Raw genomic sequence first — 14,142 nt, 5'->3', positions numbered from 1 at the left:
TAATGCTGCCGCGACACAAGTGGAAGGAGAGCTGTTCCTTTTCACCCCTCCATGCACTGCTGCTCCTTGCTCATTCTTAAACACGAACAACAGTGTGGCGAGCCGGGCGTTGGCCCCGCCTTTAGCCCCTAAGACTCATGGGAAATGGGGGATCGCGGATGTAAATTTCCTCATCATAACTGAGGGATGTAATGTTGATTATATGGTTACTGTTAGTAATTTTATGTATGATACCTAGTTTGTCAATAAGTTAAAAAAAAAAAAAAATCAAATAAAAAAACCCATAACTGAGGAACTTGTGAACAGAATAGAGGTGCATGCTGTTTCAGATGTGGGTGTAATTAGATACATGAGCTTGAGACAAGGCCATGTAGACAGGATGCGCTTTGTCGAGGCAGCGGCTTGTATACTGATGCAGCTTGTTTATGTACAAAAACATTTGAGCACGTTAAAATAGGTGGGTGTGGCTCGTAATTGGGTGCGCTTTGTAACCCGGAATTTACGGTACATCTTAAGTCCGGTTCATACTTCCTAGTGATTTGTAACAGCTAGGGTGACAGTGGTCGCAAGGCCATTGGAAAGCAATTGCCCCAATCACTGCAAAATGGGACACAAGCTGATGACATCACCTGGGATTGGAATTTTACGCCCGTAGTACAATCGCATGGATATAACGCCATTTAACACATAGTCATTTTGAGCTATTGGAAGACATGATGGCGGGGCAAAAGACATTTTTTTATTTATTTTCATTTATTTTTTTAACTTGTCCTGTCCAGGACAGAGTTAGATGGAGACAACCACCAATGAGGAATCATAGTAGTAGGTTTAGGGGCTGTCATCTGGACCTCTTTTTTTTTAGCCACCTACCTACCTTTTAGCCACCACCTACCTTAAAACTAAATCCAGATGACAGCCCCTAAACCTACTACTATGATGGAATCAACCTGGATGAATGAGAGTCTTCATAGACCCCAATGAGGAAGAAAAAATTTAAATTTGCTCTGCTTCTGAGTAGAATTTTGCAAGTTGTCTTTGCTTCACCCCCTGAAAATGACTCTTTTATTCACCAATTCAAACCCTTAATTTAGTTTAATCTTAAACTGCGATACAAGTAGAGTACAGTTGTGACAGAAAAAGTATATCTTCAGCACAAATCACCGTTGGAGAAGCAAAACATGTTGAAGTGACCTTATTTGAACCACATTTTAATCCTTGAAATGCTGATTTCTTTCTTTGAAGGGCAAAGCTGGCAGTCCAGGACAGAGAGGTGCTCCCGGAAAACCTGTAAGTCCAGCCTGTATTTATTCTTAAGCATTGCAATTTGTTCAAACCTTAAATTATCGTTTCCACTTTACTGGTTTGTACCACCACGGCTGCAGTAAAGAAAAAACAAAAAATAGCAGAACAAAATGCTTAAAACGTAAACACATCCCTTTTCCACACCTCAGATATGCAGTAAATAATCATTTTATCAGTTTGCAGTAACTAAAATCTTTAAGGGAACAAATTTGCTTTTGTTTTTTTTAAGTAATTTTTTTCAAAGTGGTACTTTTCGATCACTTTAAAGCATTTGCAGATTCACTCCTGCTAGTGAATCAGTAAATGTTAGTGCAACTGTAAAATAAACTGTAAAATTCATTTTTTAGACCCCCTAAAATCCTGTGGACTGGACAAGGAGCCTGTTAGTGTTGTTCATGTGTTCAAGTGCATGCTGATTCGGTGCAGCCTGTTAGAATGCAGAAATTAGAATAATCGTCAGTGCCGTTTTTGTAGGCATCCTGCAGGCACTTAAATATCTGCACTCATTGTCTCATAAAATCTAATTCTTAAATGGGCTTTAAGAAAAGAAACATATATTTTTTCATTTACAAATGAAAGTATACCATTTTTTTAAAACTCAGCAAACCCGAAAAATGAAGGCATAAAATGACTTTTTTTACAAATAGAAACAAAGAAATGATTGACAGAAAAGTTGTGCTTTGGTCTTTTTAATAAATATTGACATATTATATAGACAAAAAGCTTATTTATTTATTTTTTGTCCTTTTGCTGTTTAAGTTTTTTTTTTTTTTGATACCTTATTTGGGCCTTGGGCTTAAAAAAATAATACTCTACCTCTAAACCAATAAAAAAAAAAAAATGTTTATAATCATATAAAGCATCATAGAGCATCTGTTCCTGCTTCCATTGAATAAACATCCACATTTTTAAAGAAAACCTGGCCATGTGTGGGGTTTTTTAATTTCTTTTTTTGTCTGCTCATAGTAAGATTGTCCACTTTAGAGCTTCAGCGCCATCTTGTGTTTTAGATATATCTTCTAAGTCCTGGTAAGAGGTTGCCATAGTCTTTCCATGAAGACAACTTTTAGGCAAATCCAGATGTTATTCTTGTGCGTCTTTTTCCAGAAGACTCTCTTGTATTTGTCATTTTAAGAATAAGATGAATTTAAGTCTGTCTTTTACCCCAATAGTTTGCATGTCCTTTTCAAAAAATCTAAAAACTTAATTAATCTAAACTATTGTTTTGTGTTTGCAGTTTTGCAGCCTTTAAAGAGGTGAAATCTAAGATTTAAACTAAAAAATATTATCAACTGATTTTTGTTTTGATAAAATAAGTTTGAGTTATTATTTGATGACATTTCACAAACATTCTTTTTTTACTTTGAAGGTGTATGGAACCCTTGGCATTTGGTGATTATCTTTCTGCAGATTAGAAACAAAGGAGATCTCAATTTTACAAATGAAACATTTTGTTATGAATGTTTGAAATTGTTATCTGACAATGATCATAAACCGTAACAAAACTTGTTTAATTTTTGACCAAAAATGGTTTTCATGACGAAAATGATTTAAAGGCATCAGCAGAAAGGTGTAGACATATTTATGGCCTGACTGTTAATAAAAACTCCTCATTAGCTTTGCTGATGATGTGACCGATGATATTAACTGTAAGATGGATTATGACTTCATGTTAAAGTCTGTTTAAAATTAGTTCCAGAATGTAAATTGATTTTTTTAAATTGCATTAATCATGATACGATGATGTTCTGCATTTGGGTTCTAACAGTACTGCAGAAAAGCAGTTAGATAAACTTTTTTAGGGCTTGTTCCCAGAAGTTGCAGAAGTAGAAAAAATCAAATATGAAACACATTTCATCAAATATTAAAGGAAAATAAAATCTGGCAGCAAACAAAGACTGTATATTCAAAGTGGAGGACAATGACAAACAAAAGCCAGCCGCTGCAACAGGAAAGTCAATCCAGGTGTTAACACAGTCAACTGCAAGAACAAAACATAAAGAGGGACTGTGCAATTTGGGAACCTGAGAAAAACCAGGAGACAGAAAACAGAAACACCATTTTAGCTAACAGTTCAAGAGATCGCAACTCACTAAAGAGAAGGGCTGTTTTTCTATTTTCTTTGAATTTTTACTTTTAACCTATCGAAGACAAATGCTTAGGCAAACTCCATCACTGAATTCTGAAGGTCCAAGTCACCTGATGGTGCTTTGAGGACACAATTCTAATAGGAGCATGAACAGAAGCTTTTCTAGATGCTTAGATTTAGTTTCTTTACATCCTATAAAATATGAATTATCATTATGTGGTTATGGCCAAAAATAAAGTTAAAGAACTGTAACTGTTTCCTTTAAGATGTTTTAAAGACTGCATAGGTTTCTCTTTTAGAAAAAGTCATTTTACATTTGATTGTGTGAAAAACATTTTAGTAAAAAAAAAAAATAAATATAACAAATACATAAATAAAAAATAGTAGAAAGTCTCTTCACATCAAATGTGTTTCCAGGGAAAACCTGGAATTCCAGGAAGCACTGGAGAGAAGGGCCCTCAAGGTGAACTAGTAAGTATGTTTTGACTCTGCCATTCTTGTGGTTGTTTCTGGAAACTAAAAACAAACCACACATGGTGAAACCAACATGTCTGCTTCTGTAATGACACAAAAAAGATCCTAGATAGAAGTTTCATCAAGTATGAAAGGGCTGGAAACATTTAAGAAACACTCAGAAGGCTCTGAGGTTGATGATGTCCAGAAATCCGTGTTTGTGCAGAACAGTAGTGGCTAATAATCGCTTTATGGACCGTCATTTTTCCCACTCGCACACCTCTGTTTTTTTTTTGTTTTTTTTGAAGATTCTTTAAAAGTTGTCTTCTTTTGAGAATTTGTCAATCCATAAATGAAGAAAATAATAGCAAGAGCCGATAAACAGGAGTGCCTGAACTTATTCAAACCCTTTGTTAATTTAGAAAATGTCCCCTTACATTGTTAAAAAGCTTTACAATGTAAAATTATTTTGCACATCAACCTGTGTCATTTCCAATCAAGAAGAAACATCTTCGTTGAAAAATAAATAAGTCAAAATTTGCCAGGGGGTATGAATAATTTCAGGCAAATGTTAAAGTAATCAGACAAGATTTTATTTTTTTTAACTTACATTTTTCACAACCTCTGCGTAGGTATAGTGAGTATAAAACAAAAAAATCTTTTTAGATGCAAAAAACATGCTTTTCTTTTTCAATCCACTCATCAGGTTATATTTTTTTACATTAGGGGCCAAAAGGACCTTCCGGAGATGCTGGACCTGATGGAGAGCAAGGACCTGAAGTATTTTGTTTTAAATATTTACATGTTTTTATTCATCTATGATAATATAATCCGATTGTTATTGTATGCAAACCAAAAATCTCCTTCCCCTTTCAAACCTTGCAGGGTGTTCCAGGTGTGGAGGGGGAGATGGGTCCCGTTGGAGAACCAGGGTTAAAGGTCAGTGCAACATGACTGTCACTATTGCAATCTTTCACTTGTCCATCACTAAAAACCTTCACCTTTGCAGTAAAAAAAACAGGCATTCACAGTTCTACCTATAAATCTTTGGTGTGAAAATCCTATGTGTTGGACCTCAATAAAGTAATGTGTTTTTGTCTTAGGGGGATGTTGGCCCACCGGGAAATGAGGGAGAACAGGGACAGGAGGGACTCAGAGTGAGTGATATGAACCTAACCCAATTATATGATTTTTAATATGGATATATTGTTTTGTACAACTATTTGTGCAGTGTTTTAAAAGTTAATATTGTCCAGTATTTTACTGTTAATACTTCATTCATAAATCTTTTCGGCCGTAATCTGTATAAATAAACCACTTCCACATGGGTCTTTGCTTTAGGTTTTTAGAACCTTTTGTTCTAAAGCTTGATTGAGCTTTACTAGTTGATGAATTAAACAGATGATAAAACAAGGCTTGTGTTTTAGGAGAACTGGAACACCATGTCTTGCCAGAAATAAAGTTTTAATAATTTTTAGCTGTTTTATCATTTCAAAGCATTAAGTGCTTCAAGAAAAAAAATACAGCCTACCAAAATGTCTACTCTTTTATGCATAAATCTTAATACAAAAACACAAAACTGACATGAAAAAATGGTCAGAACAAGGAACATATATAATTAACAAAATCACAGACCATGAATGGCTTTTGCTCATCAAATCATTGTATCTGCAGTTTGTTTGCAATGCTGGAAAAGTTTAGTCTTAAACTTTGATGTCTTTACAGGGTCCTCCCGGGCCCCCAGGTGAGGATGGCCCTCAAGGGAAAGACGGAGCCAAGGTAACATGCAATTATTAAGAAATATATAAATAAATTTGCCATATAGCAACATAAAGTGATTTTTTGATCAAACATACATAATTTCAATTTTATTTAAGAAGTATTGCTAAACTACTTAAATTCCCTCATGTCCTATTTATACAATCAATAAGCAAACAAAATACCAGGAAGTAAATGTAAATATACTTCTTTTGAGTATGTGCTCAGATATCTTTCTGGAGCAGATTTAACAGTCCATGCCTCTTAGAAATTAGCATAGCATCTTTGTGCTGCCTGCTTCAAATCCACATGACACGTCTTCAGACATTGCGGACACAAAAAAGGGGAAGTCTCATCGGAAGCTTTTCTATTCAGTCGTAGGTGGCCAAAGAGAAAAGAATGAGGTTATGTCCTCTGTCAGACATTTTTTCAAAGTTTTTCACTTTTAGGCGCACACACTCAAAGCTTTATTTAAAGAACCTTCTTTGGACAACAGTTAAATTATTGTATAAACCCTACGGGTTTGGTTCCCACCTTGCCCACCCATGTGTTGAAGTTGCTCCTGGTGTTTATAGGTTGGGGCCAATGTTAGACAGCAGAGCTGCCATCGGTGTGTGAATGTGTGCGTGCATGGGTGAATGGGATTGTGACTGTAATGCACTTTGGGCCTTCTAAGAAGGTAGTGAAGCACTTTATAAGTATGTGCCCTTTAGCATTTAAACATGTCACTATTCCTCACATGCTTTTTGTGAAAAGTTTGATTGTTTTTAAATTAGCTTTTTCTTAATATTTTATTGCTTGTGCTTTGTCTGCCAGGGTGAACCTGGTGAACAGGGTCCACCTGGAGAGCCAGGAGATAGAGGGACAGAAGGAGACCCAGGGTCTCAAGGGCCATCCGGAACACCTGGCAAACAGGGCTTTCGAGTGAGTCATCAGTCTAAAAAATGTAAATGCCACACAGTGTCTATCAGGCAGGTGCTTTGCTTCAAGAAAGGTCAGACCTTCAAGGATTTACACTCAGTTGCAGATGAGAAGCAGCAGTACTTTGGCCTATTTCAATGTACACATGTGAAATTCTCTGGAAGTCGCAGACATCAGTAAATTTTAGAGTGCAATAGATTGTATATATGTCACAATATGAGCTTTTTTTAAAGGGACTAGAAGGAAAACTGGGTCCCCCAGGGAACAAAGGGCGAAACGGAAAGAAGGTAAGCATGTTTTTAAAGGTTTTTGCTGCATCATCTGCATTTAAACTGAAATTAATGTCAAACAATCTGTCATGGTTCTGCTTTCTACCTGAAGGATAATTTAATCATATACATTCTGACTTTTTAATGCTAAAATCTGGATCTTTTCAGGGGGAGAGGGGTCCTCTGGGACGTGCTGGTGAGATCGGTTCTCGAGGAGACATCGGTCAATCAGGCGAGACAGGGCTAAAAGGTGCCAGAGGAACCCGAGGCTCACCTGTGAGTTTCCTATTGCATGGGACTTTGGGCTTAAGCTGCCTAGTCTTTCATAAAACATTACAAAAAGAAATGTTGCAGCAGGTCAAGTCTCATAGCATCACTGTCTTCTCATGTTGCCACCACGAAATAACTTTCGTGCCATACTCTTCAAGTCCAAACCGTTACTTTATTAACTTGGACAAAAGATCTTGTGAAACATGTTTGGTATAAATAATTCATAAAAGAAATTACCAACGTCAAGAAATTTAGATTGTAAAAATATATTGGTATAAATATTATCCAACAAGTTTTGTTTGTGAATTTTGACATTATTTATTTGCTTACAAGCAAAGACACAGAAAGCTTTTGTGATAAATTCTAGTAAAATTAACATCAAAAACTTACAGGGAAGATGCTAAGCCTCACCTTATCATTTGGAAAAGCTGTAATATTTACGAGGTAAATGGGCCTTTAATATGTTTCAACAGTAATGCTGCTACAGGTGAGCATGTTTCTTCAAGTCCTGTTGTGCACAATGAACTTTCCATACATACATATACGTATTTTGGGCTTTATATTTCCTTTGGTTTCGATTATTTTTTAAAACCTGTAGAAAGCGGATGCATGTAAACGTACAAGAACCCACAACATTGCCACATCCCTGTGGTTTACAATATGAAAATATGAAACCACTAGACATGTAGTCAACAGTAATGTTTGCAGGTGACATTCTCCCATTTCGTTAAGGCCATGTCACACAACCACTACGTACGATTTGTGCATATTGCACGGATGAAAAATTGCTCCTATACGTGAAAATATATGGAAAAAGTGAGAAAAGCTGTGGTTTGTAAGTGAAAATGTCACAGATGTATAACCAATAAACCACGTTAAAACCATGGAATAAGTACAAAAAGACCAAGCAAAGAACACGTAAATCAACATAGAATATGGACTGTGCGTGATAATTGCACTATTTATATGCAATTATTAGTGATTTGTGCGTTAATGATGTAATTTTTATGTGACATGTTTGCCATATATGTGATATAAAAGTTTTACAATGGTGGTACATGCGTGAAAAGTTTATTAGACATATGTGGAACAGTTGAAGAAAGTCACATTTTGAACATGTATCTTGCAAAAATCATGTACCGTGGGTAAGATTTACATAATCATTGTGTATAAACTACGAAAAATACATGTAAACTGCGTAAGTCTGAACCAACCAAATATTTTAAACAGCTCAAAATCAAATTCGCGTGAAGACCCGTCGGCCAAACCCTCAGACATCTGCACACATCAAGGAATGACAAACGCAAGAATCACTTTTGAATTACATATATCACGCATGTATCACAATAAACTGCAATTTTATACATAGGATATTTAAATGTACGTAGTGGCTGTGTGACATGGCCTTTAACCACCCTTTTAGCTTACATTTTTGTTACTCTGCTGCAAATTCCTTTTTTTCAGTGCATATTCCAAACACTCTTAGGGTTATTAATAATTTAAACACACATACGAGTATGCCTCTGTTTTGCATTTTCATATATAGACAGCAGTTTGTTTCACTTCCTTACCACAAGAGGTTGATATCTCTCCAGGTTTGATACCCCTCTCTGTGTGCAGTGGAGAGCTGGTATGCCTGCATTTGGTTAAAACTGGTGGTGAAGCAATCAGTCACAGACTACAAAGTCCAGGATAAGACAGCTCAGTTTAAAGAAAACCTTTCTCATCCTCGTATAAGTATGCTTATATTTCCAGCAGAAAAGTTTAACCTTGAGGTGAAAAAAGAGGACTGTATTGGAAATATCCAAGTACTTTCCTGATTTCTTTATCCAAGATACATTGTTTCAAAAGAAGATGAGGGATTGAGGTCTTTCTTGTTTTTTTTGCTCCAAACCGTAATTTTAGGAAATACAAATATTATTTGCCAAGTGGTAAAATCAGACACCCGTTTGGTGTGGTGTGAGGCTCTTCCCAAAACAAAATCAGTGAGAAGGAAAAATCTCTTTTGTGTGTTCCATCAACATAAATGCTCAACATCTGCTTTCTTAACCGCTATGTCTGTTTGGTGAGGTCGAAAACCACCATGGCTTACATCTTTTCAGCTGCAAAAACAGAAATCCCAACATTGTAAGTCTTTAAAGGAATACAATTATTTAAAAATATGCTATCTGAACAATTTATTGAGACCCTATACTCTTAATTCTTTGGTAAAACATACCACCATGTCAGAAGGTGAATTAATCTACCTTAAAAAGCTACACGACCAATTTATTCTTCCTCAGGAGTACAGAGAGAGCAATTCTGCTAGATAAAAATATGTTAGCTTGATTGTTCGAGTTTTCCAAATTTTTGGAAGCACATAACAGATAAAGTACAAAGAATCTCTTGATGTCTATGAAGATCTAAACCATTTCAAGTCAAAATCAAATCAAAGAAAATTTATGTTGAACGGACTTCTTAAGACTTGATTTTGTACAGACGACTCTTCAGAGGATGTTTCATCATCGTGGCTTTTGAGGTTTTGATCCAAGGAAAACTGCCCCCCCCCCATACCACGCTGAAGGCAAACAGAAGATTTCCTGTAAACATTAAAAAAAATAATCTTCCTTTCATTTGATGACACCATGTGGAGTCTTGTAATCACAAAAACTTTATATGCTGAGATTTTTTTTTAGAATTGTTGAACATAGATGGAAATATTTTAACCTTTATAACTTATAAATTGAATGAATATGACCTATAGATGATAAAAACTTTGAATTTATTGGTCCCAGTAAATTACCACTATAAGATTTTAGTAGACCAATCAAAAGAGGATGTTTTAACTCATTGGTCAGGCTACTGAAACGTGTTGATTTCTATGCATTTATCAGCAAACGAGTACATTTATAAAGCACAATTCATACCCAGAGCAATTCAAAGTGCTGTACAATATGCAAAAAGAAATAATTTGTTTTTTATAAATTTATAACCAGCAAAATCATTAAGATTAGAAGTCCAAAATGCAAAAATCAAGTACAATTTAATACGTACAAATACAATGGTTCCCAGTTTAAGACATATTGACTAAACAAAAACATTTTCAGCCTAGATTTAAACATTTTCAGACTTGTAGCCTGTCACACACTTTCATGGAGACTGTTCAACATCTTTGACAAAAAACACTGAAAAGCTGCCTTGCCAAGTTTAGTTTTGACTTTTGGAACCTGAAGAAGATCTCTGCCTGAGGTTCACAGACTTCAAGATGGATTATAAGGAACTAGCATACCAGAAATGTACTTTAGTGCTCGTCCATAGAGAGACTTATAAACAAGCAAAGTTGTTTAAACTTGATTCTCTGGGCAACGGGAAGCCAATGCAGAGACCTTAGAACTGGACTGATGTGGTCATATTTCCTATTTAGTGTCAAGGCTCTTGCAGTTTGATGCCTCTTTTAGACTTTTAGACCTTTTAGACGGACTCTAAAGCATGGATTAGGTTTTCCAAGTTAGATTTGGACACAATCTTTTTCGTTTTTTGATTTTTTTTCAGATGATAAAAGGTTGTGATGATGTAAGGGTGTTCAAGGGTGTGGAACACTTACAACACTGATGTAAGTGATGAGGTGTGACTGTTAAATTTAACTCAGAGTCTAATATGACTCCTAAGTTTCTTACCTGATTTTTTGGTTTCATAGAGAGGAATTCCAGGTGACAGATAACACTTGTTCTTTTATGTTGTGGGCCAAAAACAATTATTTCAGTTTTATCTGAGATTAGATAGAGGAAATTATTTTGCATCCACACATTAATTTGTTCAATGCAGCAGCACAGTGAATTTATTGGACCTTGTTCACCTGCTGACAATGAGACATAGATCCAAGTGTCATCTACATAATTATGGTAGGACACATCAATGCATCACCAGGTTGAAGAGAAGAGCCGACATTCCCACACCCTTGACAGGCTCCAGTTTTCACTTCAAACCAGATATCACTTCCTCCCACACAGCATCTGTAGTTGATAGAAGCTTCTAATTAGTTGTATCATGCAGGTCAAACTGACAAACTCTGCAAGAGGATCTGGAGCCAATTTATGGAGTACTTTATACATCAGTTTTTATGTTGGTAAAAGAGTGAAAACTGTCCCAGTTTAAAATACTTTTTTTATTACACAGTGATGGTAGTGTCTTGTTTTCATATGCATAGCTTAAATCCATAGCTTTAATTGCTTCCAGCTTTAGAGACGTTTAGTTGAAGAGAGCACTGCTGCAACCAAGTTTCGACACAGGACATTGTTAGAGTGAGTTTAGCTGCAGCAGTGTCTTTTGTACGACCATGAACAAAGAAAACCATGGCATCTGCATACATCAAGCATTCAGTTTCAGAAAAAACAGTGGGCAACTCATTAACGTAAAGACTAAATAATAGGGGGCCTCATATTGACCCCTGGGGGACTCCAGAGGTTAGCCCATGAGAGCCAGATCTGCAGTTCGATCATGTAGATATGATTCAATTAATCTTACAGCGTTACACGAGAAGTAGAAGAACAGAGTGATTTACTGCTTTCTTGAGGTCAGAAAGCCTCCTCTAAAATATGGCCATTTTAGTGGAATATTTCGATCTGAAAACAAACTGCATGGCATGGAGAGAGGGGAAGTTGCTGAGTTTTAAAAGTTACTTAATTTTTAATTAAAAAAGGGAGGTAATCTTTTGGATCTTTTAGGGTGTAATCACAATGGTTGTGTAGTGGTAAATACATTTAATTTGCATTTTTCTCTCATAAAGGAAGAGTCTCCTTTAGAAATGTTGTAAATATTTTTGTCACATAGAAAACTGTTGAAAAAATGTTTAAATCCTTAAACATTTCTAGATTTTTATTCTACTTTTCTACATTACTTCCAGGGTCAGCCTGGAGCCATGGGGATAGAAGGGCAATCAGGACTGCCTGGATATCCAGTGAGTGATACTTGACAATTAATGATTGCTGTGTGGAAATAAGCAAATGTACTATCCTTTTTTTGTTATTCCAAATTCATGTTTTTATATTTGAGCTAAACTGTTTTAGGTGAACTGAGTTCTTTTACCACCACGTAGTGATAAAATATAGATTATAGACCAAAGTCTAAAATAACTTTCCTTATTTGCTGATTGGATTTAATTATGTGAAGTTTGAAAACCTTGTTAAAAATAATTACATTTTTAAAAAATAAACTTTTTTAGCTAACAGTGCAGCTTTTCAGTACAAAACACAAACTTGAAGACCCTCTCCAATCCTCTTTTGAGCTATTTTAAAAGTGTCCCAGTGTTGATTATAAATATGCCATTATTTGCCAAAAATGAAAAATCCTTTGTGGTTTAAGCCTACTTTTCTTTATACATGTCCTCCATCATGAGAAAAATGTCAGAAGAACATGTTTTAAACACCAAAAAACACAATTTTCACTGGAGTGGCTCTTGAAATGTCAGGTTATCAGAGTTGTAATTGCAATTTGATGAAGAAGCTATTGTCTGGGTTCAATAAAATTCATGGTGTCTGTATTGTTAAGTGACTTCTTAGGTTCTTTTTCAGCTATTGTCTGTGTCAGAAGTAGTTATGTCATTTATAAAACTGACTGTGGAAAGCAAATTGCTCCACAGACTGTGGCTGAGTGGAGACATGACTCATAATCCACAGTATTCACTTTTGGAGCAGCTCTCAGTCTCTGTCTGCACATTTTTATTGTATTTTGCTGTTTTGCAATATTGTACATTTTCTATGAATTTTAAAAATGCATTTACCATTCATATGATTCTATACAATGTGAATGTATTAAGTGTTGTTAGTTTTAATGCTTTCACCACAAATATAACTTATTAAAATGCAATCCTTAAATCTTTTGTTTCTGATGTTAACAGAAGATGTACAGTAAACTGCTAAACATAATGAGATTTGTTTCACGTAAAGTAAAAGCTAAAAACACAAATTTTTGCTTTACATTTTAAATGAAATGTCTTTATTGTATTGTATTTTGAGATCTAACACCTTAAATGTAAACTGTTGTTAGAAGGAAGACCAGACATCAAACACTACCAATAAATTGAAGGTGAAACTTCAAATATTGTTGTAAAGACAAAGCCCTCTGTGAATTACTCTTATATCTCTCTCGAATATTTGATTGCATAACTTATAAACAGAGCCAAGTTTGTGTCATCTTTGGTGAATGTGTCTGTGCAGGCAACTTCCAGCAGAATGACCTTCACAATAAAGCTGTAGAACTGTGAATTCTTGTTGTAGAATAAACAATTTTTATGTCTCTAGGGACATCCTGGCAAACCTGGGCCATTAGGACCACCGGGGCCAAAGGGTGAAAAGGTATTATAAAGGAAGGACTGTTTTTCATGCTGTGCTTGGCACTTGTCTTCAAAGTTTTTGTTCAGTGTATATGGATGTAGTTGTGACATTAGCATTTCTGTAACATCCAGGGTTACCCAGGGGAGGACAACAAGACACCAGGACCACCAGGGCCCTTAGGTGAACCAGTAGGTCTTGTTTTCTTTTGAACTCTGCTTTCTGAGAACTCCTCGTGCTCTTAAATGCCCGTTGTGTTGTTTCGCCCTAAACCTGACAGTTGTCTTTCCAGTTCCTTAAGAAATGTCTATCAAAGATGCTAAAGTCAGTAAAAATGTAGACCAGAAATAATTTGGGTTTGGAATTCCTGCCAAACTGCTTGATAAAGTAGCCCAGCATTATCATAACTTCAACTCAACTCATATAAGTAATAAAGTGACAGCCTGTATTTGAAAAGGGAATTCTGAGTGGATACAGTCAAGGCTAGGTCACTAAAAAGAGAGCTTGTGTAAACAGTCTGCAGGTTCATGCTTGTTTCATTCTCTTTTTTTTTCTACATAGGGGCCTCCAGGAGAACAAGGAGAGCGTGGAGAGCCAGGTGAAGAAGGATATCAGGTAAATCTAAGGACAGGCTTAATGCACGAACGCTGAATTAAAATAAGCAGTGTTTGTCCACATGATAGAGAATGACCCAAAGACACTTGGAGTAACTGTGTTTTTAAAAAGTTATTTGTAATTCATGAAAATGTGTAAGCTATTGCATGTACCCTGG

The 14,142-nt window shown here is 35.7% G+C and overlaps 1 protein-coding gene across 1 annotated transcript in view; it reads left to right on the top strand.

The window, feature by feature from the left end:
• col24a1 (collagen type XXIV alpha 1 chain) overlaps nucleotides 1–14,142 on the top strand; it is a 94,649-nt gene that overhangs the window by 67,147 nt on the left and 13,360 nt on the right. The window contains exons 31-43 of the mRNA XM_011474161.3: nucleotides 1,243–1,287; nucleotides 3,809–3,862; nucleotides 4,571–4,624; nucleotides 4,730–4,783; nucleotides 4,948–5,001; nucleotides 5,570–5,623; nucleotides 6,419–6,526; nucleotides 6,757–6,810; nucleotides 6,961–7,068; nucleotides 11,945–11,998; nucleotides 13,341–13,394; nucleotides 13,505–13,561; nucleotides 13,932–13,985. Coding sequence (XP_011472463.1) covers nucleotides 1,243–1,287; nucleotides 3,809–3,862; nucleotides 4,571–4,624; nucleotides 4,730–4,783; nucleotides 4,948–5,001; nucleotides 5,570–5,623; nucleotides 6,419–6,526; nucleotides 6,757–6,810; nucleotides 6,961–7,068; nucleotides 11,945–11,998; nucleotides 13,341–13,394; nucleotides 13,505–13,561; nucleotides 13,932–13,985 — 804 coding nt within the window. The remainder of the gene's footprint in view (nucleotides 1–1,242; nucleotides 1,288–3,808; nucleotides 3,863–4,570; nucleotides 4,625–4,729; nucleotides 4,784–4,947; nucleotides 5,002–5,569; nucleotides 5,624–6,418; nucleotides 6,527–6,756; nucleotides 6,811–6,960; nucleotides 7,069–11,944; nucleotides 11,999–13,340; nucleotides 13,395–13,504; nucleotides 13,562–13,931; nucleotides 13,986–14,142) is intronic.

Source organism: Oryzias latipes, chromosome 4, assembly GCF_002234675.1.
Source record: "Oryzias latipes chromosome 4, ASM223467v1".
Lineage (NCBI taxonomy): Eukaryota > Metazoa > Chordata > Actinopteri > Beloniformes > Adrianichthyidae > Oryzias > Oryzias latipes.
The sequence above is the reverse complement of the archived record's forward strand: the minus strand, read 5'-3'. Positions and strand labels throughout refer to the sequence as shown.